This window comes from Grammomys surdaster, unplaced genomic scaffold (genome assembly GCF_004785775.1).
Source record: "Grammomys surdaster isolate TR1022 unplaced genomic scaffold, NIH_TR_1.0 279, whole genome shotgun sequence".
In the NCBI taxonomy this organism is placed as follows: Eukaryota; Metazoa; Chordata; class Mammalia; order Rodentia; family Muridae; genus Grammomys; species Grammomys surdaster.
This window is the reverse complement of record NW_021604720.1, coordinates 12,593,176-12,620,327: the sequence shown is the minus strand read 5'-3', so window position 1 is coordinate 12,620,327 and position 27,152 is coordinate 12,593,176. Positions and strand designations below refer to the sequence as shown.

The following is a 27,152-nucleotide window of genomic DNA, read 5'->3' as shown; positions in this document are numbered from 1 at the left end:
TCTCTCTCTCTCTCTCTCTCTCTCTCTCTCTCTCTCTCTCTCTCTCTCTCTCTCTCTCTTTCCCCCAAGACAGAGTCTCACTATGTAGCTCTGACTGTCTTGGAACTCACTATGTAGACCGGGCTGGTCTTGAACTCATAGATAGGCCTACCTGCCTCCAGAGTGCTAGGACTAAAGGTGTCCACCACTACATGGGCCTTAAATTTCTTGAAGTTAAAAAAAAAAAAAAAAAAGATACAGTGACTTCAGTACCAGCCTGGTGTCACAAGTTTTAATCCCAGCACTCTGCAGACAGACTGGCCAATCTCTGATTTTGAGGCCAGCCTGGTCTACATTGTGAGTTTCAGAATAGCTACAGCTATGGCTACGTCGACAGGCCTAAAATCAAACAAAATCAAAATCCAACAAGAGCCTAACTTCAAGGCTAGGTGTGATAACACACACCTTTACTTCTAGCGCTCAGAAAGAGTCTGGTGGAGATTTTTTAATTCAGGTCAGCCAGGATTTTCTTTTTTTAAAAAAGTCTAACTTCAAAATTAACATATAGGTATTAAAGCCTCCCCCCCCCCTTTAGTCATTTTTGGTAAAAGACCACAGACTGTAATGGAACCAAGTTTCAAAACTAATAACCTTGGTTTAAAAGAATTCAAGTTTGAAATAGGCATCAGAAATACAAGTATTGAGAAGCTGTCAACCTTCCACTAGACGTCATGTCATTAGATGCCCGAGGCCTCCTACCAACAGCTTTGAGTCTGTTTGCTTAGGAATATGTTAGATGCTTGTAGTTTCTGTGATGGTAAAAGATACTTTTTTTTTTTTTTAAAGGTGATGTTATCATTGTAGGCATCTTAAAAATGACCATTTGAGAGTTTTGCTTAACTTACTGATAAAAGTTAGTTGGTATTGCAGCTAGTATTACAAGTAGTAAATCCAAAGTGCAGCCATGTCTGTAGACTGGAAATATTAGAGTGTGAAATGTGGGTGGGGTGGATTGGGGGCAAACAAACATCTGTGTAGCCACCTGTGATGGTTTGTGTATGCTTGGCCCAGGGTGTGGCCTTGTTGGAGTAGGCATGCTACTGTGGGCATGGGCTTTAAGACCCTCATCCTAGCTGCCTGGGTGCCACTCTTCTCCTAGCATCCTTCAGATGGAGATGTAGAACTCTCAGTTCCTCCTGCACCTTGCCAGCTTGGATGTTGCCAAGCTTGCTCCTACGTTGACGATAATGGACTGAACCGTAAGTAAATGCTGTCCTCATAAGTCTTTCCTTGATCATGGTGTCTTCTGTTCCCAGCAGTAAAACCCTAACTAAGACACCACCCTTAGAATTCATTTGCATGTCTAACACGAGTTATTTGCGTGTCTCTTACCCACAGGAAATAAGGAAGACAGTAATGTCGATGGAACCGTAATTAGATGGGGCCTAGAAAGGTTAGGCAGTCTATAGTCTAGACTTGACTCATCGTCAGTCTCATAGTCTCCTGGATGAGGGAGATGATAAGCTCATCCGGAAAGACATTTTCATTTGAGATAGGATCTAGTTACTTACCTTAGTCTTCAGCAGGAAGGCCATGAGATGTGAGACTGAGGCCTTCACACTGCAGTCCTGCTAAAAAGGGAGCAGTGGCCACCGTATTGCAGTGGGGCCTGTTTTAGAGAGAGATGCGGGCTGAGGATGAAACTCAGACATGGAGCATTGCCTAGCACTTGTGAGACCCTTGGTTTGATCCCTAGCACCTCAAATCTTGTGGCACACTGAAACTCCAGCACTTGGGAGGTGGAGGCAGGAGGTCCTGGAATTTCCTTTGTATGCACTCGAGAAGGAGGGGCAGTGAGGAGGGAGATTCAAGATAGGGCTTCTCTGTGGAGCCCTAACTGTCCTGGAATTCACTCTGTAGATCAGGATGGCCTCAAACTCGTGGTCCATCTGCCTCTGCCTCCGGAGTACTGGCTAAAGATCTGGAACTCTAAGTCATTCTTAGCTATGTAGTCTGTTTGAGGCCAGCCTGGGCTACCTGAGACTGTCTCAAAATACAACAGAATACATTACAATAAAACAAAGCAGAAAGCTAACACAGCAAAAGAAAGTTCGATTAAGGAAACAGCCTGAAGGGAGAGGTATTTACTTTTTTAGAAAAAAAAAAAAAAAAAAAAAGGAAACAGCCCTAGCAGGCTAGAAGTAGTTATGTACACCTAGTTTGGAGTTGGAGCAGGAGGATTGTGAGTTCCGGGTCAGTCTTTGCTATCTAATGAGACCCTGTGTCAACAAAGCAACAAGACAAGGGAATGGTCCATACTGCCTCTTTGTTCCTCTGACACATTGTCAGCCGTTTACAGGATGCTTTTACTTTACCCTCCAGAGAACAGAGTATGATGAAGACTTGCCTGTTTGGAAAGTTCTTCCACGATGTTGTCATCTAACTAACTAGCTTCTTGGTGTGGCTTTGGCCTGCTGCACCTGACCCAGTGGTAGTTGGCGGTGAGAGGTCACACCTGTGGTGATGGAAGTGTCATACCTGGCTTTGAACTTGACTGAGTGACTTAGGTGGCCCCTTGGCTTTGCCTCTATTACTTGTATGCTTCCTGACAGTTTAGAATGTTTCTTTTGTCCCAGTGTCCCTGGTTGATTTCTTTTTTTTTTTTTTTTTTTTTTTTTGATGTTGAATGAAGTCCTTACCTTGGCCTTCTGGCTTAGCCTGTAGCTGAAGGTGGGGATGGCAAAGGTTAAGATGAACCTTCGGCAATTGGGAAAGTTCATGAGGTTTGTCATGTGACTTAGGGAGTGTGGCTAAAGGTCTTCATGGTGGGGGCACAGAAGAGCTCCCCCTAGTACCTTAAAATAGCATTCGAGAGGTCATGGGTGTCCTGGGGGAAGGGGTTGAAGATCCACTCTGTGTTTGGGCCCCAAGCTGGAATTGTCGGTGTCTGTGGTCATGGGACCCACCAGGATTTCCCAGGAGTGGTGCAGGTAGTGCAGTGTGACAGGCACAGCCCGTTCAGCCAGATTCATGTCCTGTCACTGATCTGCAAGTTTCTCCCCTCTTCCTAGTCTTGGTTTCCTCCCTGTCTGAAAGGAGGATGTGTGTTCGCAGGGATCATCTGTGAACTCAGCAGCTGTGAGGATGTAAAGGGGTCATGGTAGACCTCGGCCTGTCTGCTACTCCTGCCTAGCAGTACTGAGGCTTGAGAGGAATGGAAGGAAAACTAGATACTACAGTGAGCACAGCCAGGGACTGGGTTTTTACAGCCGCTGCAGTGCCGGCTAGTCAAGGTGGCGGCGAATCGAGGCGGCTAGACTGGCTGTGTCTGTTTTGCTGCTCACAGTCAGGTTGGACATTGCTTCCAGAACAGTCATCTGGGTATCCTTGGGACTGCTTCCAAGGTTCCCTTGGATACCAAATAGGATGCTCAAGTCCTTTAAGGGAAATGGCATCATTTGCACAGAGCCTACGCTTACCCGCCTGTAACTTTAAGCTCCTCGTTGAATGACTTGACTACCTTAGAACTTTTACAGGTGCTAAGTTAGTTGTCATCCTGTTGCGCTCTGGAGGTAGCGCCAAGAAAAAGAAAAAGACTATTTACAAATTCATCGTAGATGCAACCCCCGTGTGCATGTGTGTGTGTGTACACATAGTCATGTGAATGCAGGTGTGTGTGTGGTGCAGGTGCCTGTGGAGGTCATGAGGCAACTTCTGGTGTTTATCCTTCCATTCTGATTAAGACAGAGTCTCTTTGTGGTTTCCTGCTGAGTAGGCCAGGCTGTCTGTCCAGGAGCTTCTGCAGATTGTCCTGTTTCTTCCATCTCACTGTAGGAATGCAGGGATTACAGGCGACCACTGTCACACCCAACTTGGACATGGGTTCTGCTGATTCAAACTCAGCTCCTCATGTGTGTGTGGCAAGAGACTGATCCTGAGCTGCCTCCCCAAAACCCTCCAAGTGTTTTCGATGAAAAAAATCACATGTCGCTGGGCGGTGGCGCATGCCTTTAATCCCAGCACTTGGGAGGCAGAGGCAGGCGGATTTCTGAGTTTGAGGCCAGCCTGGTCTACAGAGTGAGTTCCAGGACAGCCAGGACTACACAGAGAAACCCTGTCTCGAAAAACCTAAAAAAAAAATTAAAAAAAAAAAAAAAAGAAAAAAATCACATGTCAGTGCCACCTACGGGATGAGTCACTCAAGTGTTACTCGAACCAAACTCAGAAGAGACTGATGTATAAACCAGGAACCAGTTTGTTGATCTTAATGGCAGATTATTACAGCTATTCAGGCTGCCCTTGGGACCAGGAACTCATCCTTTTTCCCAAGGGCAAAGTCAATAATCTGGCCCACAGGTCAAACTTGCAACCTGTTGTTGTTTGGTTGGTTTGAATAGATTTATTCTAACAGCTATATTCATTTATTTCCATATTGTCTATGGTTGCTTTCATGGTACATTGGCAGGGTCAAATGACTATGTTGGAGATGGCCTGACCTGCAAAGTCAAAAATATTTACTGTTTGGCCTTTATAGAAAAACATTGCTGACTGGATCTTGGGGAAGACTTTCAAAGCAGGTGAATGAATGCAGGGTGAAGAAGCCTGCTGGTAGTCATGTGTACCTTCTGGTAGGGCCTGCGGAGAGCCCTGGGGACATGTGTTTCTGCTCTTTAGTGTCCTCTTGCTTGCCCTCTGACTGAATATGCCTCATGGGGGCCCTAATCAGGCCTTCGGGACTGTGGAGGAGTCTCCTGGGTGCATATTAACAGATCAGTAGTCCTGGCATTGAAACACCTCAGCAGCTCACTGACCTCAGCTGGTATATATCATACTGTCCCACACCCCGGGGACCGACAGCAGACCTGGGAGCATTTACTGTAGTTACTCCTGCGTGAACATTGCAGTAAAAGAAAAGAAATGGGAGTTCAGCTAGGTATGGTGGTATATGCTATAATCTCAGCACTTGGGATACTAAAGTATGAAGCGGGGAGGGAGGAAGAGGAGGAGGAAGAAGAAGGAGGAAGAAGAGGAGGAAAAAGAAACCTTAATTTGCACTGACTGAGGATTTGGTTCTTGAGTTTGAGACATTTTCAGTGGCCAGGCGTCTTAGTCCCAAGTGCCAGGATGCTGGGCTTAGTTAGGGCCAAGGAGGATAGGAGCCCAGGAGGCTTGTGCCGATGTCTCTGCATCCAAGTGTAGTCTGAGGCTGGCAGCATCTGTGTAGTCTGTACCTAAGGAGATCCTCATATGAACGGAAGCATGATGTATCCTCTCTGGAGACACCAGCCTAGGTGCCCTAGCTTCTTTCCCTTCTCCTTCTCATTGGAGAGTTAGGCCAGAGCGTGGGGCTCTTCATCTTAGAGACAGACCATGCCTTAGCTGCTGTTTGTTTTCATGAGGGCAGAAGCCAGGCGGAGCCAGCCCTACATACAGGCTCCTTCCCGCTGAGTCCTCAGCACCTCTTATCACAGGGTCACAGGTCTGGCTGAGTCATTTCAGAACAGCAGAGTCAGGGCACAGGGAGAGGCTAATGTCATCATGTATGGTGGCTAGCATATGGCCTTACTACTTACCTCATGTGGTAAAGGGTTTTCAAGGTTTGGCATTAGCAGGTTTGCTGGCACATGCCTACAGTCTCTGGTACTCTGGAAGCTGAGGCAGGAAGATTGCTTGCCAGTTGTTGGAGACAAGCCTGGGGAAACCACATCAAGATATTTGTCTCAAAACAATACAAAACAAGTCTTGACATGAAAGTATAATATGGGCTGGTTACTTCCTTAAGCATAAAGTCTTGAGATACAGAACTATGGGGCAGAAACTAACAGGCCAGGCGTTCAGAACACACAGAGCCCATCTTTGGCCAAGGATAAGTCTCTAGAAACAATGGATGTGTCACTTTATACCTTCCTCCGCCCATCTTCCCTCTCTCCTTTCCTCTTCCCCTTCTTCTTCCTCCTCCTTCTTTTTCTTTTTTTTAGATTTATTTATTTATTTATTTATTGTATGTGAGTACACTGTAGCTCTCTTCAGACACACCAGAAGAGGGCATCAGATCCCATTACAGATGGTTGTGAGCCACCATGTGGTTGCTGAGACTTGAACTCAGGACCCCTAGAACAGCAGTCAGTGCTCTTAACCACTGAGCCATCTCTCCAGCCTCTCTCTCTCTCTAAAGATAAAATATTATTTATTTATTTATTTATTTATTTATTTATTTATTTATTATTTGTTTAGGGTTTTTGAGACAGGGTTTCTCTGTGTAGTCTTGGCTGACCTGGAACTTGCTTTGTAGACCCAGCTGCCTTGAACTCATTTAGAGATCCGCCTGCCTCTGCTTCCCAAGTGCTGGGATTAAGGGTGTGCACCACTACTGCTCAGTGAGACATTTATTTTTATTATTAAGTATTTATGTGTGTGTGTGGGGGGGGGGTATGTGCACATGAGTGTAGGTGCCTGCCTGTAGAACTTAGAACCACACCCCCTCCAGCTGGATAGAGGTTGTAAGCCACCCAACATGGATGCTGGGAACTGGGCCCAGGTCCTCTGTAAGAGCAGTACCTGTTCTTACCCTTCCCCTTCGTTTGGTCCACCTGGTGCACTGACACACACACTTGCTAAGTGCCAGACAAAGACAGGAATTAAAAGTTTGATGATAGCTTATCCGGGTGGTTCATACTGAGGCTTAAATTGTCATCTCTATTGGTGACACAGAAACGCGGCTCTCACTTCATGGGGAATATGAGTTTATTCTGGAGCCAAATATGAATGACCATGGCCCAGGGAACACAAATACCATGCCAAAGTGGTTGCATGTGGTTTTCATTAGGGATAAACCCCAAAGATGTCTTAAATCAAAGATTTTCCTTTGTAGTGGTAATGGGAACCATAGACAGCAAAGGTTCAGACGCTGACTGATGACCTTCTTGGCTTTTGGATTGGTGGACTCTAGTAGTCTGCTAAGGGCTACATTGTAAGGTTTGCATTGTCACAAGGGTGTTAGATTAGACACAGGGAAGAACAATGAATGGCTTTCAAAGGTAAAAATATCTCAAGGTATTTGGCTCCAGTCCTGCAACATTTTAACTCCATAATCTTGAAGTCCAGTCTTCGGCTTTGTAGAATCTTTAACTCATGTCTCCCTCCCCCACCCCCTCTTCTCCTCTCCTTCTCTTCCCCCTCTCCCTTTTTCCTTCCCTCTCTCTTCTCCCTGTGCCCCTTCTTGGGAACTTGAATTCACACTCTGGATCATGTACTAAATATTTATGCTTTAAAAATAATCCACATTGGCGCTGGTGAGATAGCTCAGTGGGCAAAGATGCTTACTGCTAAGCCAGCCCTCTTGAGTTTAAAGTGGAAGGAGAGAACCAACTCCCTAAGGTTGCCCTCTGCATGAGAGTTACATACCCCACCTGCCGTGAATAACTTTAAAAAATGTAAATACGGGCTAGGGAGATTGCTCAGTGGCTTCCAGAGGGTCTTGAGTTCAATTCCCAGTAACCACGTGGCAGCTCACAACCATCTAAAATGGTACCTGATGCCCTCTTTTGCATGCAGTCATACATGTAGGCAGAGCACTCATACATAAATAAATACATTTAAAAAGTATAAAAAGATGTAAATACATTTTACAGTAATAAGTATTTATTATAATAAAAAGGGACAGTTTAGGAGATCGCCCTGGTCGGCGCACTACCCAACAAAAGATTCCTGTTATATTTATATGTCTGCTTTGTGCATTTTTCCACAAACAACTAGGTCACATGTGTGTTCTTGCACAACTAGTTCAGGGATTGATGGATGCCATCTGCGTTCTGAGTCGTGGAAGGAACTTGAAAAGCTGGTTTAAGTGCTTTCTGGGTATTGGTTGGTAGTGGGCACATTTGGCTCTTGTTGGTAGGTTTAGGAGGTAGGGACAGGGCTTCCCAGCCCCCAGCAGTGACCTTTTTTTTTTCTTAATCTTAGTTGTTACCCTCAGCATGTTCCTCTGGGCACCAAATGATGTGATGTTATCTCTGGAAGTTCTTGACCCTTTTAAATGGGCTGTGCTTCTCTTTTCAGCCTTCTGTATCGGACACCGGGGTGCAGAATGATCTGGAAAGTGGCTGTGCTTCTCAGCCTAGTGCTGGGTGCTGGTGCTATTCCCGTCGGTGTGGATGATCCTGAGGATGGTGGCAAGCACTGGGTGGTGATTGTGGCGGGCTCTAATGGCTGGTATAATTACCGACACCAGGTAAGAAACTCAAGCGTCCTTGTCACTGGCTTTGTGTCCACAAAATGGCATGGCCATTTTGGAAGACAGTTTTGCTTTTGTCTAAAGTGGGATTTCCTCACCTTCTCACAATGGTGGTCTTTAGAACCAGGCCTTATTCTGTTTTGGGGTCTGTACTGTATCTGAACTGGTCATGGTGTCACTTGCCTGCCTGTCACAATTCAAAACTTGGAAAATGCATTTAGATATCATTACATATCTCGGGCTCAAGATTACCAGGTGAGAGCCCTTGGACCAACACCATGATTTTATAGAAAAGACACCGAGGGCTAGAGAGAGGAGGAGATTTAACTGAGGTCATATGGCAAGAAGCAAGTAGGGCTGAAGCTCTGGGGAACGCACTCCTGGCCCCTCTGCCCTCCACACCTCTGTCTCTTTACACTGCCTCATCCCTCCTGGTGTTTCCTGCAAATTGGCTTGTGGAAGTGAGAGAGAAAGGCATAGTGGACAGAACAGCCTCCTGCCAGGAGGAAGGGGTGACCTTGGGGAATCAGTGTGGGTCCTGGGGAAGGTGAAATAGCAAATTCTGTAATCCAAAGATCCCACCCCAAGGTGTGGACCCCCAAAAGGAATCTCCTGCTGGTGTCAACCTTACTCACGATATCCAGCATGTAGATGGGAGCATGATTTAGCCATGGAAAGGATGGTGTAATTACGTGTGCTTCAGTATGGGCAAATGTAAACACATGCTAAGTAAAAGAAGCCAGTCACAAAGACCAAACAGTTAATAAATCCATTAAATGGCACTTCAGATCAGGAAAATCCACAGGGAAGCGGGGGCTGGGCAGAGGAGAGTCTGAGGAGTTGACTGCTCGTGGAATTAGATCCTGTTGTGGGTAGTGAGAATTTCTAGAATTAGAAAGTGGTCATGGTTGCATGGTGCACTGTATTTAAAAGGCTGACTTTCATGTGAACAATAGGACTGTCATTTGAAAAGTTGGTTTAGCAGGGCGTGGTGGCACACACTTTTAGTCCCTGCACTTGGAGACAGAGGCAGGCAGATCTCTTGAGTTTGAAGCCTGCCTGGTCTGGAACAGAGCTAGTTAAAAAGGTTGCTTTTTCATGCCAGGTAACATAGATTATCACAGGGTCATGTTGCAGGCTCTCCCCAGAGCATCCAGAGCCTTTAATCCTCACCGTTGGGCAGTGAGGAGCTGGACCTGTTCTTAATCCTTTAACCACCAGCACTCGGATGGAGGTCTGGGGAGTCCAGCAGTTCGCTCAATGTGCTGGAGTTGTAAGTGGCACAAGGAGGGGGTGGGATAGGATCCAGACCCAGCCAGCTGGCTTGAGAGCCACCCCGTCCAGTAAGAACTGCATGAGTCATGGAAAAATTTCTAGCAGCCGCATTTGAAAAAGCTTAAAAGTATGTAGGAGGAGCTGCGGAGATAGTCTGCTCAGTTAAATGCCCTCTGTGCACGAGGACCTGAGTTCAGCTCCTAGAAAAACACCGAGGAGTACTGTTGTATGCTTGCGATCCCAGTTCTATATAAGTTGGTGGAAATAGCTGGATCCCTGGACTCACTGGCCAGCCAGCCTAGTCTACCTGATAGACTCCAGGCTAGTGAGAGACAGTCTCAAAAATGGAGTATTGGGGGGCAGGCTGGAGAGGTAGGTCAGTGGTTAATAGCACTTGCTATTCTTCTGGAGGACCTGAGTTTGGGTCTCAGCTTCCACATCAGGCAGTTCATAGCCTCCTGTAACTCTAGCCCCAGGGGATCTGATACCCACTTCTGGACTTGGGAAATAGCACATACATGTGCATATATGCATGTAGCATATACACAAATAAAAATCAACTGAATAGCACCTGTCTTATCTGGAGACAGGACCTCAAAATTGAAACATGGGTTTGAGTCAAATGGCCTGAGTTTAACTAGCCAACCTAGGACTCTCCACACTCTTATAAAGGAAAGCATTTAGCCAGGGATTTATGTATACTTGCTGTGTGTAATTGCAGAGGATTAGTTCAGTATTGTGTCAGGCAGCGAGTGAGGTCTGGATGCAGCAAGTAGAGAGATGCTGGGCCTGGTGTGTGTGGGCTTTTGAAACCTGAAAGCCCACCCCTAGTGACACATTTCCTCCAAGAAGGCCATGCCTCATAATCCATCCAAGTAGGTCACCAACTGGAGACCAGGCTTGCAAATATACAAGACCAATGGGGAGCCATTTTTATTCAAACCACCACAGCACCCAAGGAGCAACTCCCCAGACTGTTCTATTGCCTCCATGTCCACACACACACACACACACACTCCCCTATACACAATATAAAAACGTAATACACCTACACATAATATAAACACACACCCCTATACACAATATAAACACACACACATACCTATGCACAATGTAAACGCACATACACACCTATCCACAATATAAAAACACACCTGCTCACAGATGTATAAATACAGACAAATATATGGGAAATTAATTTTGACATCTTGTTTAAACCAGATGTCCAAATGAATATCAATTCACCATGTAACTAATATTAGAATTACCATTGAGATAGCCTGTGTTCTTTAAGGAAAAAGTTTCATTTACATTTGTTTATGTGTGAATGAATGTGTGTAGATCTGTGGGCACAAGCCTACTGTGGCACGTGCGTGGAGGTCAGAGGGTAAACTTGCAGGTGTTGATTCTTTCATTCTACCTTGTGGGTCCCAGGGATCAAATTCAGGTTTTCGGACTTGGCAGCAAGTACTTTTATCTGTAGAGCTATCTTGCTGTCTGCTATGTCCTTTTTTGATGCTAAATCATTGAAATCCAGTGTGTACATGAGTCCCAGGGTATGTCACTTTAGATTATCCATGGTGCAGGTGTCGATTGGCTGCTGAGCAGCCAGTGACCAGCCGTTGGGATGTTGGCACAGATGGATCTCTGTCCCTGTGAGTGTCTGGGTACTTGGCTTCCGTGTCATCAAGGGTTGGCTTAGGTGAAGTTCTGACTCATCTTGAATGGCCTCTGTGTGCTGGCTAGAAAGGAAATTTGGGCTGATTAAGAGCTGTTATCATGACTGATTGCTTTTCCTTTGAGTGAAAAGATAAGTTAAGCACAGACAGCAGGCAGCGAGTATGCTGGCTCATCAGCCACTTGGTTTTTATACAACCGACTTAGGAAAACACATTGGCTAAATATTACCTGGAGGTTAAATCATTCAAGAACTCTTCCTTGATCCTGTGCAGGTTTTAACTGGATGTATTTGTAGAGCTATGAGGTTCCCCAGGATTGATAGATCAGGCTGGCCTCAAACTCACAGAGATCCTCCTGGCACTGCTGGGACTAAAGGTGTGCATGTACCACCATGTCTGGCATCTCAGTGTTTTAAATAGCAACTGTGGAGAGTCCTAGGCTGGCCAGTTAAACTCAGGCCATTTGACTCAAACCCATGTTCAAATTTTTTTTTTTTTTTTTTTTTTTTTGGTTTTTCGAGACAGGGTTTCTCTGTATAGCCCTGGCTGTCCTGGAACTCACTCTGTAGACCAGGCCGGCCTCGAACTCAGAAATCCTCCTGTCTCTGCCTCCCAAGTGCTGGGATTAAAGGCGTGCGCCACCACTGCCCGGCCCCATGTTTCAATTTTGAGGTCCTGTCTCCAGATAAGTACTGGTTGTCACAAAATGGTTACCACAGTTCCAAGTTTTTAGGGTCACAAGGTATGCAAATAAGGAGGAAAGGACCACTAAAGTCAGAAATAAACCAAAAGCAACTTTATTCACTGTGAGGGTGGTGGTGGTGGTGGCTGGTGCTTCTAACAGGATAGGCTCTCAGTCTGTCTAGGGAGATGACACAATCACCTTGAAAGGATACAAGCAGTTTCCTTTTGAAGCATAAATCCATGACCAGGGGATAATAAAGAAGGAATTTGTAAATTGAGGGTTAGTTCTGCAGCCCAGGATGTGGTGAGTAGCAGGATGGTGGTACAGGGTGAATGCCAGAGAGTAGCCTCTGCTTGGTCTGGGTGTCTGAGAGTGGTAAAAACAAAGGACTCAAAATCAAATTTTGGGTCCAAGCTGGTGGCCTGTGTTTTGCTCAAGATGGCTCCCTAGACAGCTCTCTATAGATAGCTCTTGGCTCTGTAGTCTGCTCGAGACAGCTTTTCAGATCTCTCTCTCTCTCTCTCTCTCTCTCTCTCTCTCTCTCTCTCTCTCATTCTCTCTCTCTCTCTCTCATTCCTCTCTCTCTCTCTCTCTCTCTCTCTCTCTCTCTCTCTCTCTCTCTCTCTCTCTGTTCTGCTCTGTTCTGCTCTAGACAGATTTTTCTTCTATTCTAAAAAAAAAAAAAACCAAAACAAAACAAAACTCTGAGACAACTAGCTTTCTGCTTGAGACAGCTTTCTCTCTGCTAGTAAAAATTCTAAAAGCTCTCTGGATAGCTGATAGGTCTTCTGACCAAGTCAAAAATCCTCCTAGAAAAATTCTAAAAGTAATTCTTGGGTTTTCCAATCAAAATCAGAAAGCCAGGGGGGAAAAAAATCATAAAGAGCTGTGGTCATTCTTCAGAGAGCCTTCTTTGGATAGGTGCTAGGCAACATTCTAAAGAGCTGTGTCAGCTCTCTAATAATTCTTAGGATTTCAGAAATCCTGTCAGAAAAAATTCTAAAAGAGCTGAGTTTGTGCTTCATGCATTTTTCTGACTAAAATCAGAAATCCTGTTAGAAAAAAATTCTGGAAGAACTGTGCTTGCTCTCCAGAGATCTCCAGACAGCTCAGCTCTTGCTAGGAAAAAAAAAAAAAGAGAAAAGAACTGTTATCACTTTCTGGTAGCTCATCTCATATAGACCAAAACCTTACATTTTATTTACATATCAATTCAGTTATTCCAGGTTCCCATGAATCAACATTCTATGACTCTAACCCTTTGACTCTTAGGAAGAGACAACAAACATAAGCACAGACAATAAGATAACTGGGTGGGATCCTGCCCTGGAATCACCATTTCAACCATGCTTGGACCTAAATTTGCCCTGTCCCCCGCTGACCTTGAACTCAGGAATCTTGGTGCACTTGTATCTGCCTGTCTTTGTATCTTCCTGACAAGCTGGCTCATCGTGCAGTTGCCTCTGCTCCTTTAGATCCTTGAAGCTCCTTGTACAATTCATATTGCGTCCTTATATTTTTGTATAGTTGAGACGTTCTATATTTTGGAACCCATGTTTTTAGAGTTCTTTTCTACAGCCTTAAGCACTGTCCTGAAAGTCCCAGTGTTTACCATTTTGCTGAGACATTAGCCATACAGACTCATGCTCTCTTTGATCATCATGGAGTGTTAATGCTAACAGGGAGGACATTCCTCAGAGGACCGTGAAAATTAAAATGTACATTATTATACAAACAGGCCATCTCTCATGGAGGCCTAAGCTATCCTAAGGGCAGGAACCATGTTATTCTGTCCCTACCAAGGCCATACTGGACTCAGTCCTATCTCAACCTTTATGGGGCTCATGCAGGCCAGACAACTGAAAAGAATGTAAGACTCGAGGACATGTAGTTAGCTAGGGGCAGCAGACCGATGCCAGGAATTACTCTGGGCTCTTCACAGGTGCCTCATCCAGACAAAAATTCTGCAGAAGAAAGAGAGGCCATGTGTGCTAGTTATTTATTTGCCTGTCTCTCAATCGTGAGCGAGAGTTAGTGGGGGCCTTTGCATCAATCACATGCTTAGGTTAACATCAGTTCCTGGAAAGGGGAGGAATTCCTAGGTCTGACTCAGAGAAGGTCCCGGCAGATTATGCAAGACTGTCACATGGTTCAGAGAGACTGGGGTGGGGACGGTGGGGAGAGCGGGAGTGAGTGAGTGAGCTGTGATAGGGCAAGTTTTACAAAGCCTCATTTTCTTCATGTTCACCGAACCAGACAACTGAAATTTGACAGAGGCTGTTGTGCTAATGCACACCTTTAATCCCAGTGCTCGAGAGGCAGAGGCAGATGGATTTCTATGAGTTTGAGGCTAGCCTAGTCTACATAGTGGTGTCCAGGCTAGCTGAAGTTACATAGTGAGATTGTAATAAACACACTTTTTTGAGGTGTGTGTGTGTGTGTGTGTGTGTGTGTGTGTGTGTGTAGATACAGGGTCTCTCTACTTAGTCCTGGCTGTCCTGGAATTCACTGTAGACCAGGCTGGTCTCAAACTCATAGAGATCCACCTGCCTCTGCTTCCCAGTGCTGGGATTAAAGATGTGTGCCACCATGCTGAACTAATAAGAGTTTTCTGATAGAAAAGTTGAGTTGGCTCCTATATGCTAATGGGGTGGGGTAACCTGGGAACTCCTGATTACCCTCTCCCCATTCTCACGCATAGGGTACCACCACTGCTGTCTGTCTCAAGGCCAGTCAGCAGACTTTTCCAGGAAGGGCTAGGTAGTAAATATTTGCATATTTGGAGTCCAGGAAGGCAATAATGGAAGCTGGTGGCACAGGAGCCAGGCTGCTGGGAGTCGGGGTGGCGGAACAGCAGACAGTGTGGGCTGGACAGTCTCTCCTTTAGACAGTCTTCACTTAGTCAGTTTCAAAGATGCAGAGGTCGGCTGCTTGGGCTTGCAGCACAACACCCTTTGGGGAGGGCATGCCAGAGAGGGCTGGGGAGTGCTGGGTGGGACTGGGATGGGATGCTGGGCCCAGCAGTGGTGAAAATGGGCATGTTTGGGGTAGCTGGACTATCTGTAGGGTCCTAGGTGTTGCTCAGACCCTCTGGTGTGATTGCTGTTCCGTACTTAACCTGCTGTGTGTGGGGGGGACAAATGACATCAGCTCCCTTTAAACCTCTTCCTTTGGACTTGGGCCAGGCACTGCAGAACTCTGGCTCAGCACCTCCCCACTACTGCACTTGGGTGGAAAGAGCTTGGGAAGCAGGATGTTGGGGATGCAGGATGCAGGTCAGGAGGGGAGGAGCTCAGGCACCTGTGAGGGATGCATACCCGGTTGGTTGGAAACCCTTTCCCTGTCACTAAATACAGTGCACCAGCTGTATTTAGTCTTCTCGACAAGCCCTGTCTCATTATGTTTACAGCTGGTGGTGATGGGGGGTGTTTACTGTCCATGAGACACGGTAGGGGAGAGGTGCTGGCATCAGGTCACAGGATTCCTTAGTGAGCCTGGCCAACTCCCAGGGCCAGCTTTGAGATCAGCTGAGTCACGGCAATCTCTGCTCTCTGCAGAGGCTGTGGCCTGCATTGAGGTCGTGCCCAACCCAGCGTCACCTTCTGTGGCCGTTCTGAGGGGGAAACATCCGTTGTGCTGTTTCTACGGTATCTGAGCTCGCTGAGCTCTGCCGTGTGTCGTATTAACTCAATGCAGAACCCTTTGAAGTTACTAATGCATGCGGAGGCATCCGAGTACTTCTGAGGACCCCACACATAGCCCCCAGCTTCCCTTGGAAATGACTGAATGTAGAGGTGGGGGATGGGGCAGGAGGCCTGTGTTTAAACCCTGATGGAATGAACACCTCTGCCTGGCAGGGTGGTCCTGAGGACCCAAGGCAGCTCTGGCGTGCACCAACACAGAATGTATCATCTTTGTGCTTCTTAAAGCCTCTACTTTGACTAAGACATTATTTCTGTGCCATTGCATCCTATTTCAGACTCACATCTCTGGGTTATTTTAATAATTTACAAAGTGGTGCAGACCTTCCCATGAACCAGCGCCAGAACAGTACCATCACCCTGTGTACCCTGTGTGGTCCCCTAGAGTAGCTCTCCACAACCCCTAGTCTACATCCTGTGTCATTCATAAATTGCCCTTTCTGATCCTTCATAAAAGACAGGATCTCATGTAGCCCAGGCTGGCTTGAATTCTCTAGCTGAAGCTAACCTTCAATCTCTGATCTTCTTGCCTCTTCCTCCCTAATGCTGGGGTTATAGGCGTGCACTGCCACAGTCAGTTTTTAAGCAATGCCAGGGATTGAAATCAGGACCTTGTGTATCCCAGTTAAGCACTGTACCAGCTGAGGTACATTCCCAGCCCCTGCTGGAATCTCATATCTCTTCAGAAGTCTGCTGCGTGCTCATGCTCTTTGACTTCCGTAGGTGACGTCATGGAGCAAGTGCACACTGCAGCAGGTGCTGGTACTGCCATCCCTTTTATTGCCACATAGCGTTCCACTGTGGTGACAGTTTGCTTGTCCATGTCAGGTGATGGGTTTGTTTCTCATTTTCGCTCCCAGGAGCCGTTTTTCATGTATATACGTGCTGGTCTTTGTGTGGATGAATGTTTTGTTTTTCCTGGGTAGACTGGCATTTTACATTCCCATGAGTGGCGTGTGAAGGCTCCTGGTCTTCACCTGGTGCTTGCTATTGTCTGTCTGGAGTATGGCATCTCGTGTTTCTCTAGTGACTAATGACATTGATTCTTCCTCATGGACTTAAAGCCATTGTATTCTTAGATAAGTGTTTTAGTTAGGATTTTTCTGCTGTGAACAGACACCATGACCAAGGTTACTCTTATAAGGACAACATTTAATTGGGAGTGGCTTACAGGTTCAGAGATTCAGTCTGTTATCATCAAGGCAGCATCCAGGCAGGCATGGTACAGGAGGAGCTGAGAATTTCACCTCTTGTTCCGAAGCCAAACAGAAAGCTAGCTTCTAGGCAGCTAGGAGGAGGGTCTTAAAGCCCATGCTCACAGTGACATACCTACCTCCAAATAGTGCTACTCCCTGGGCCAAACCACTGCAGTAAGGTCCATTTAACTCTTGAGGGCCAACTATTCTTTTTTGTATTTGGATGTAAGCCTTATCCAGTGTGGGCTTTGTAAACCTTTCCTGGTCTCAGGTCCTCTTACTTGGTGGGAGGTTCTTTACGGCCTGAGCTCCATGCTCCATGAGCCTTTTTGTTTTCTTTCTGACATTTTTTTTATTTATTTCTACCTTTCAGACCTGGGCATGGTACCCAGGGCTGTCAGAGTGCTAAGCAAGTGCTCTACCACTGATCTACACTCTACTCCTTCAATAGCATTTCTTTTAAAAGGTCTATTTATATTTTTAAATTATGTGTGCACATGTGTGCGGCTGTGTCTGTATGTGTATGTGAGTGTGTGTGCGTGTGCCTGTGCCTGTGTGTATGTCAGTCGGTATTACACGTGAGAACAGGTTATCCCCGGAAGCCAGAGGCTCCAGAAAGTTGTAAGCCACCCAACATAGATGCTGGGAACTGAACTGGGGTCCTCTGCATGAATAGTGCATGCCCTTAGCCACCTCTCCAGCCCTTCCTTCACTGGTGTTTTGGAAGCACTGAGTTTTAAGTTTTATGAGTCTTCTTTGATGTCCCATCTGTGACATCATCACTCAAGGTCCTGAAGCTCCTCCTCTCTTGGGTTACTTTGTCTAGGTTTCTAGCCGTGATCCTTTCTGGGCTACTTTTGCTGCAGCGAGACAAGGCTCCTGTCATCTGACCCAGCACCGTTGTTGAGGATTCTTCCTTCCTTAGTGTGGCTTAGAAGTCAGGATGTGAAAGACCTCCACATTTGCTCTTTTTGTCCTAATTATTTGGCTATTTTAGGTCTTTTGTATCCCTTGTGAATTTTAGGATCACCTTACCAATTTCTGCTCACCTGCATTGTTGGTTTTGTTATGAGACAGACAGGGTTTCGCTGTATAGGCTGTCTGGAACTTGCTTTATCAACCAGGCTGTCCTCCAACTCACAGAGATCTGCCTGCCTCTGTCTCCTGAATGCTGAGACTAAAGGCGTGTGCCACTACCATCCAGCTCTGAGAACCATATTTTTTTTTTTTTTTGAGGATTTTTACAGTTTTAAATCTTATGCATGATCATGAGTCTGTCTTGTTATGTCACAGATGAACATGTCTGTGTCGTTCCACCCTGTCATAATTTTTTGAATAGCAGTAAATTCACAAGGTGCTACTGTAGCAGGTTGTCAGATAAATCCATCCACCTTGGTAATCTGGCTGAGGTGAATTCGGGTTCTTTTATTCCAATCTTGATAACTGATTTTAACTTTTTTTTTTTTTTTGACACTGGGTTTCTGGCTGTCTTGGAACTGTGTAGGCTGGCCTTGAGTTTAAGAGCTCCACCTGTCTCTGCTTCCCAAGTGCTGGGATTAAAGATTCCCTGCCACCACTACCCAACTTGATTTTAACTCCTATATTGCAAATTACACTGCACACAGTCAATCTGTTGTCTGTCTGTGCTTATGTTGTTTACTGAATGAATGCAAGTTTGAGAGCTTTTGAAAGTAGGCAGAGAGAACTGTAAATACAGTTTGCTGGTAAGAGATAATGAACCCAAAGACGACTGAAAGGAAGAAGCTGACGGTGAGGCTTTGGGAATCCTTAATGCATACGCTGGGTATCAGATGGTACGGCTGAAAGGAAGAAGCTGATGGTGAGGCTTTGGGAGTCCTTAATGCATACGCTGGGTATCAGATGGTACGTGGTATGTTGAGATGGGGCTCTTGCGTTGGTATCTAGCGTGGCATTCTCATAGGGTCCAGGCGTTAGGAACTTGGGGAGGTATTACTCACGTACCACAGTTGAGATTGGATGGTTCTCATTATTTTACAGAAATAAGGACTTAAGCATTGTCACATATGGTTGCGTTCCACACCAGGATGAGTTACTTAAGGACAGACTTCATAATGTGACTCTGGTTCCGTAAGATTGATTGCTTAGGCACGATAGCTGCCTTAGTTTATGTAAACACTGGACAGAATTTTCAAACGATGTGATCCCCAGATCCTACATGACGGTATAGGTGCTGACTGGTGACAGTTTTGTTTCGTTTCTGTTTAGACTTTGGTAAACTTAGTGATCTCTCTCTGCTCTTGTGTGAGGACCATCAAGATCTGTAGTCAGGATGCTTGGCTTTCTGTCTCTGAGCTGCTTCTCTCCCCAATTGTAAGATGAGAGTCATGACCTTTGTCACCTGAGGACGGAAGACCAATGAGCTAAGGTGCCTAGTGAGCAGAGCAGGGCAGATTGAAGAGGGATGCGCTTGGTTTCACACTGTCCTTGGTCTGGCAGCTCCTGTGTGCTGGGCCTCTCCGTCACACACAGACGCAGCAGATGGCTGCTCGACACAAGTATTTGTCAGTCACACAGGTCCATCTGAACACAGGTCCGTCTGAACGGGCATCCGCAGGCAAAAGTCTGACATGCTGGATGCTTTATTTTCTTAGTCATCTCATGTGCTGCCCGGGGTGCTCTGTGCAGTGGCTACGTATATGACATGATGTCACTGCTGGCCACCTACGCCCCTCTGTGTTCCTGGAATGACACCGTTAGCAGAAAGTTAGGCAGCCTGTTTCCCCCTCTGACCTAAATCGATGCTCTGCAGAGTGTGGTGTGTGCGTCATCCGAAACAAGGAATATGTGGTTGAAGAATTGCAACAGGGGTACTTTCTATTCCCCCTGATTGCCTTCTTTTGTTTCAGATTATGACAATAGTCTTTTTTTAAGTCAGGATCACATGTTGCCTAGACTGGTTTCAAACTCAGTATGTAGTTAAGGATGACTTTGAGCTTCTTGCCTGCCTTTACTTCCCCAAATCTGGTTACAAATGCAAGTAAGCCCTGCCACACCCAGTTGTGTAGTGGTGTCTTTGAACTCCACTTTTAGCGTTCTAGACAAGCACTCTACCAACTGGGCTACATTTATAATAATAATGACAATAATTTTAGTATTATTAATAGAAAATAATATTTTAATATATAAACATAATAATAAAATAAATACCACTATTATTAATTATTATTATTTCTAACTATTATCATCATCTAAACAGCACGTTTCTCATTTAATTCCTGAATTGTGCTTTATTTGATTTTTTTAAAGATAGTTTCAGGAACTCAGGCAGGCCTTAAACTTTCTATGTTCTGCAGCCTGGTCCTGAACACCTGTTCCTTGTGCTTATACGTCCAGAAAGCTGGGGTCACAGGAGTGTATCACAAGCCTTGCTCCTGGGTTGGACTTCACCTAGGTGTCTTAGCAGTGACTGTTACTGAATCAGAAGCCACTGCTTCATCCTTCTGGGGCATTCTGTATGAGACCTGGCTTCGTGCTTTTGCACTTTCGTGTGCTCTGAAATAGGAAAACAAATTGCTTAGGACTTTGAAGGGCTCTTGTTAACCTATAGGTGTGAGTGTGTGTGTGCGCGCACCCATGTGCATGCACACCTGTGCCTGTGTGTTTACACACTTGTGCTTCCTAGCACATTATTATCAGGTAAGTATATGGATAATAAGAGTGGGGAATCTTTTAAAATTGAAGCTAAAAAAAAACCCTAATATTTTAAAAGGGGAATGAGTGTCACAGAGTCTTGTATAAGATAGGACGTGCCCACAAATGGGCCTCCTCCCCGATGATCTCTAAAAGCCGACAAACCATTTCCTCTAGGCAGACGCATGCCACGCCTACCAGATCATCCACCGGAACGGGATTCCTGACGAGCAGATCATAGTCATGATGTATGACGACATCGCCAACTCTGAAGAGTAAGTGGGGCCTGCTTTGAACTTGGTTGTGAATCCGAATTTAAAACACTGCCACGTTAAGGCTTACTGTGCTGCCTAGGGCAGTGGCCCGATTTGGGAACAGGAGTGGCCTCTAGTGAAAAGCCACAGGGCTGTCTGTCATGTGTTGAGCATGTCTTAGGGTGCCATGGGTGCAGCGGCAGGAAAGAGGAGATGAGCAGGAGGGGGTACTCTGAGAGGCTTGAAGCAGGGCCTTCCTGCTGTGGAGTGCTGAGCCCCGGAGTTGGGAGCCTGTCCGTAACCTCCAGAGGCACCTGCCTCTGGAAGATTCTAGTCTGCAGGACCTCCTACCATGTTCCTTTCTGGCTTGCGTTTAATGTTACATAAGATTCTTGTGAACACTTTCCCAAGTTCTCCGGAATGGAGAGTGGCGGGTGTGGCTCTAAACCAAGAAATTCCTGGCACCCCAGCAATTCTAAGAAGAACCCTGCCCTGTAGTGGGGTCGCACCTGGGCTCTGGCAGAGTTCCTCCTGATACTGGTGCCTGAGCCTTGGGTTCAGTTTTGCTTCTCATCCTGCTGTTTCTTGAGAGCAGTGTTTGAGTGGGGGGGGGGTCTTGCCCCAAGATTCTCTGGTTCCTTAGGAGGTGGCAGGACACCTGCACTTTGGTTCCTCTCTTGAGTTTTAAGATCTCCACTCCTCTCATCTCCCATCGGGAACACTTGGGTTCCGTTCCTGAGACCACTTGGGTTCGGTTCCCGAGATCCCCAGCTGCCCAGACCACATGCTTTGGTGCCTGTCTAAGCCACAAGAAGTGGCTTCAAGAACAGAGTTGCTATTTGTTCTCGTAATGGCGAGTTTTGAAGGGAGACACATTTGATGCTGTAACTTTGTCCTTCAATTTTCAGAAACCCTACTCCAGGTATTGTGATCAACCGACCTAACGGCACAGATGTGTACAAGGGAGTCCTGAAGGACTACACTGGAGAGGTGAGGGCGTTCTCACCTCCAGCAACTTTCACAGCTATATCCCCACCCTCCTGTTTATGCTTGAGAAATGGGTAGGGAGATACTTTCTCAGGGATTTGGCTGGGACTGGAACCAGGGCTTTTTATAATCTAGTCTAGTCAAGGGTTCTACCACAGAGCCATATCCTCTGCCTTAGTTTTTAGTTTTGATTTTTGAGATATAGAATCTTTATTATTATTTTTTTAATGATACAAACTAGCCTTGAACTCCTGGACTCATGCAATCCTGCCTCTTCTCCAGCAAGGGAACCAAAGCACGTGCTACTGTTAGTTCCCTTAGAGCTCCAGAAGCCAACAGAGAAAAGGGAAAAACAGAGAAAGTGTTCAAAGAGGGTTACAGTCTATTCCTGTGAGTTTTCTGATCTTCGTATGTATCAAGCATGATAATATATTTCCTTCAGTGACAACCTGTGCTTCTTCATGAAAATCAGTTTCCTCAGCCTGTACCTAGCACAAAGTATATCAGGATTTTCCTGAAGATAAGTTTTGAAAAATTGCTGGGCAGTGGTGGCGCATGCCTTTAATGCCAGCACTTGGGAGGCAGAGGCAGGAGGATTTCTGAGTTCGAGGCCCGCCTGGCCTACAGAGTGAGTTCCAGGACAGCCAGGGCTACACAGATAAACCCTGTCTCGAAAAAACAAAAAGAAAAAAAAAGTTTTGAAAAATTAATTAATATTCGAATACATTCCTCCCCAAATGGTTAATTTCCTCCCAGTTTATTGATACTGTGCAAATATGCATTTATGGTCTTTATAATTTCTTTTTCTTAACTTCTTGAGAATGTCTCAAGAGGCAAAGAAACATTGACCCAAAACTTAGCGTTTCTTTCAGTTTCGTTTCACTTGTTGCCTTTTAAATTCAAGTGGGAATTTAATATATATGCAATCAGACACAATTTCTTTCTGTATAGGGCTATAGCAGGGGTTCTCAACCTGTGGGTCGATACTCCACAGGAATCTCGTATCAGTTGTCCTTCGTATCAGATACTTCTATTACGATTCATAACAGTAGCAAAATTACAATTATGAACTAATTTTATGACTGGGAATTATCACAACATGAGGAACTCTATTGAAGTGTCGCAGCGTTTGGAAGGTTGAGAACCATTAGTCTATGAAGACATGTTTAAAACCTAGGTGGTAGAATTAGGGGTGATTTTTTTTTTCCCTTCCTATTTTTTTTGCATTGCTTTTGATGATTGATTGGAACTCAGGCTCTGAGGTAGCAGGCTGGAGGCAAACTGAGGCCCTAACCCTTTGTCCTCTCTCTGAGGGAGTATTCTCTTCCTGTGCTGGTAGAATCTTTGAGGGGGCGTCCCCCATTCCATAGTGGTGGAGAAGGAAGAAGGCTTGCTGAGTTGCCACCCACCCCAAACCAGAGGGGACTTTCCCAGTTCACAGGCTCTGGGTCCCCAAGGAATGTCAGCTCGGCCTTGGGTGGGAGTGTCTGTTTTTGAGCTCGAAGCTGGGTGTCCTGGGCTTGTCACATTCTCTGTAAAATGTGCTTGAAGGTAACACCTGCATCTGGCTTTGACTCCCAATTTCTCATAGGATGTGACTCCAGAGAATTTCCTCGCCGTGCTAAGAGGCGACGCAGAAGCCGTGAAGGGCAAAGGATCTGGAAAAGTCTTGAAGAGGTGCCCTCTGTTTCATGGATCTGTACTCTGAGAGCTGTAGCCTCACAGAGAGCATTTAAACAGGCATTGTTGTTTGCTCCTGTCTCTTTCCAGACGTTAGAGTTGGTAGCTTTGTCCTGACCCAAGACAGATCACACAGTGGTGCCGTGGTTCGTCTGTTTCCAGGGTTCCCCATGAGTTTTATTTCCCCTCATGACTTCCTGGATGTCCCACTAAGCTACAACCCTAGCCAGCCTGCCCCTTTCCCCACTGTCTGCCTGCCTCTCCCTAGTACAGCCCCCAATATTTATTTTTTTTCATACAGGGTGTCACTAAATCGTCCAGGCTGTTCTTAGACTTGTAGTCTGACTCAGCCTCTGGAGTTAGCTGGAATTATAATCATATATAACCACACCTGACTTCTCACTAAGTTCAGTATTTCCTTACGTAACACTTTTGTGAGGTGTTAGAGCCCCGAGTGCGAGCATGTTTCCCATTTCTGTGTTTTTGAGACAGGGTCATGCTACAGTCCTGGTTGGCTTGGAACTTCTTGTTTAGACCAGGCTGGCCTCAGACTCAAAGAGATCCACCTGCCTCTGCCTCCCAAGTACTGGGATTAAGGGTGTGAGCTACCACGCCCTGCTCAGATTTCTTAACTTTTTGATGAAGGCATTTCTTCAGAGACGTGGAGAGGGAAACAGGAGTGGGAAGCTGTGGCTTCTGGCTCACCCGTTTCTGTCTTCTCTTGACAGTGGTCCCCGGGATCATGTGTTTGTTTACTTCACGGACCACGGAGCCACTGGAATCCTGGTGTTTCCCAATGATGATGTGAGTTCTGCTTACCGTTTCGATCGCCGCCGCCGCCGTTGTTGTTTGATGCTGGAGGCTGAGTGCAGCAGGGCCTTGTGTGTGTTAGCCAAGTGCTGTACCACTGAGCTATGCCCCCAGCAGTGTTTCCTAACATTAAAAATTGATTTTTACATTTATTTTTTGTGCACGTGTGTACATTCACACGTGCTGTGTCACACATGTGGCGGTCTGAGGATGATTTTCGGGAGTTGGTTTTTCCTCTTCCATCCTGCTGGTCCTGGGGATTGAACTCGGGACATCAGGCTTTGGCAGCAAGCACTCTTCCCTGCTGAGCCATCTCATTGTTCCCTTCTTAACCTTTTAAAGATAAGCAGAAAGGATAGTTTTATTTATCTTTAAAATGTAAAGCAAAATAGAAAACGAGGCCTGTGTGTTGAGATTAAACCTATCATGTGTTTTCTGATGCTTCTCTAGGGTCAGTGTCAGTGTTGTGGTAGAGTAGGGGACAGGCTTTGCAGCTGTTTCTCTCCATGCCACAGTGTTAGTCAGTGTGTACAGGGTGTACAGACAGTACACCAAAGCCTCTGGATGCCCAGGACAAAGCTGTGCATGGAGAAGCGTCTTCTCTTGTCTTTCAGCATGTGGATGGAGTGGCCAAGATGACATCTAGATTTTACCGCTTTCCGTGGTTACTCTTACTGATTGGGAAAAGGACGTTCTAAGGCGTAAGCGGTTCCTCTTGGATGCTGGTCTGAATGTCCACATTCTTACCTTTCAGCTTCACGTCAAGGACCTGAATAAGACTATTCGCTACATGTATGAACACAAAAGGTACCAGAAGGTAACGTCAGTTCCTGAACTCCTGGGGAAGGGAGGAGCCTCGGTTGCAGGAGCAAGACCACACCTGCATAGCTGGCCCTTGGACAGGTTGCTGGGCTTTCTTGATAGCATTGACCAGGGGTGTCCCAGGATTCACTGTAACTCTTAGAGAGCTTGTCACAACATAGTGTGGGTCTCACCCCCAGCTTGGACCCAGCAGGCGTTGGGGTGTGTGTGTGTGTGAATTAGCTGCTATGGTTCTGTACAGGAGTTCAAGTGAGGACCGCTGTCCCACAGTCTGCCCAAGTCTGAGATAATTGGGGAAGAACATTCACTACCGTATTCTGTTTGCTTTGGCACTCTCCTCTCTGTACCCTCTGTAGCAACTGTACAGGGCAGGCGAGGTGTATGTGATGTACTGCAGAAAGAAGGCTGCCTCGAGGCATGGCTCTCCGGAGCTGCTCGCTATCGGACACCAGAACAGGTCTCTTCAGGCTTGTACGGCTCTAATCTTCTGTGTATTCTGCTAACTCAGATCATTTTATTCCATAAGCGAGGGAACAGGATTACTTTTTTGTCAGATAGCTCCCATGGCCTTTGGCCATAGCCTCTGTACAGCAACAGTGACTCCCCAAATCCAAGGTGCAAGGCTAGGGGGCAGGGATGGAAAGGACAGCCCAGTGGCAGGCGCTGAGGGCTGGGAACTCACCTGTCCTGGATGCCTTGCAGATGGTGTTCTACATTGAAGCATGTGAATCTGGCTCCATGATGTACCACCTGCCCAATGACATCAATGGTAGGTATTGAACAGGCCGAGGTTGTTTGTCATTGGATACTGCCCATTTGAGACCAAGCGCTCTAACTGAGCAGAGCCACTGAGGGCTGCTTGGTAAGCAGGCGGAGGACATGCCTGTGGTCAAGTCTGGCTTCTACTCCACAAGTATTCATAAGGAATAGAGACCCTGGGGAAGGGCGGCAGGGGGGGCGGAGACCTGGCTTAGTGGTCAGGAGCGTGAGCTGCTCTTGTAGAAGACCTGGGTTTGGTTCCCAAGTGCTACCGGGAGGCACATAACCACCTGTAACTCCAGTTTCAGGGCAACCGATGTCCTCTTCTGGCATCCTGGGGTTCAAGGTACACAAACAGACACTCACACAAAATAAAAAAAAAAATAGCAATCCCCTTGTACCCCCCTACCCCCCCAAAAAACAAAACAAACAAACAACAAAAAAACAAACCACAACAATGTATCAACAAACCCAACAATGTATCAAGAAGAGTCTATATACAAGCTTAACAATGGCTGCCCAAACTGGACCAGCTCTGTTCCTTTGTTATGTGTTGGTACCCACTCTCTCTGATCTCAGGTAGGTAGGTGGCGTAGATTCTTGAACCTGGAGATAATGTCAGTGCCTGCACAGGAGTTCCATCTTCAATGCAGAGACCGTAAAGGTCCTGCCCAGCTGAGTGGTTTTCAGGAGACAGAGTCTCATGTGGTCCAGACTGATCTCCAAACTTGCTATGTAACAGAGGATGAGTTTGAACTGCGATTTCCCCTCCACCTCCCAGGCACAGGGATCACAGGCGTGCACCACCATGCTGGAGTTTAACTGTTTTGCAGGGCCTCACAGCTGCTCGTCCATCGGTCTGCTGCTCTCCTGGCCCCAGTCTCAAGTGTTTTCTAAATAAGTGTTATGCCTCCACTGAACACAAAACTGGGCCCATAATCTTCACGTTTCCCAATTTGTTAAAATATCTGTCGGCGATTGTCTGTGTTCTGAGCACACAAGCACATGAGTATTTGCTCATAGCTGCAACAAGAACCCCTCATGTGTCAGTTTCCTTCCACGTTTGAGAGGAGTTACTGTTCTTTTTTTTTTTTTTTTAAAGAATATCTATTATTTTATGTATATGAGTACACTGTGGCTATCTTCAGACACATGGGAAGAGGGCATCGGATCCTGTTACAGACGGTTGTAAGCCAACGTGTGGTTGCTGGAAATTGAACTCAGGACCTCTGAAAGAGCAGTCAGTGCCCTTAACCGCTGAGACCATCTCTCCAGCCCGGAGTAGTTGTTGTTGTTGTTGTTGTTGTTGTTGTTGTTCTTCTTCTTCTTCTTCTTCTTCTTCTTCTTCTTCTTCTTCTTCTTCTTCTTCTCCTTCTCCTTCTCCTCCTCCTCCTCCTCCTCCTCCTCCTCCTCCTCCTCT

General features: G+C 46.1%; 1 protein-coding gene across 1 annotated transcript in view; it reads left to right on the top strand.

Moving 5' to 3' along the window:
* Positions 1–27,152, top strand: part of Lgmn (legumain) — a 38,406-nt gene that overhangs the window by 4,054 nt on the left and 7,200 nt on the right. The window contains exons 2-8 of the mRNA XM_028777325.1: positions 8,038–8,209; positions 20,598–20,695; positions 21,583–21,664; positions 23,253–23,338; positions 24,070–24,145; positions 24,906–24,968; positions 25,676–25,742. Coding sequence (XP_028633158.1) covers positions 8,038–8,209; positions 20,598–20,695; positions 21,583–21,664; positions 23,253–23,338; positions 24,070–24,145; positions 24,906–24,968; positions 25,676–25,742 — 644 coding nt within the window. The remainder of the gene's footprint in view (positions 1–8,037; positions 8,210–20,597; positions 20,696–21,582; positions 21,665–23,252; positions 23,339–24,069; positions 24,146–24,905; positions 24,969–25,675; positions 25,743–27,152) is intronic.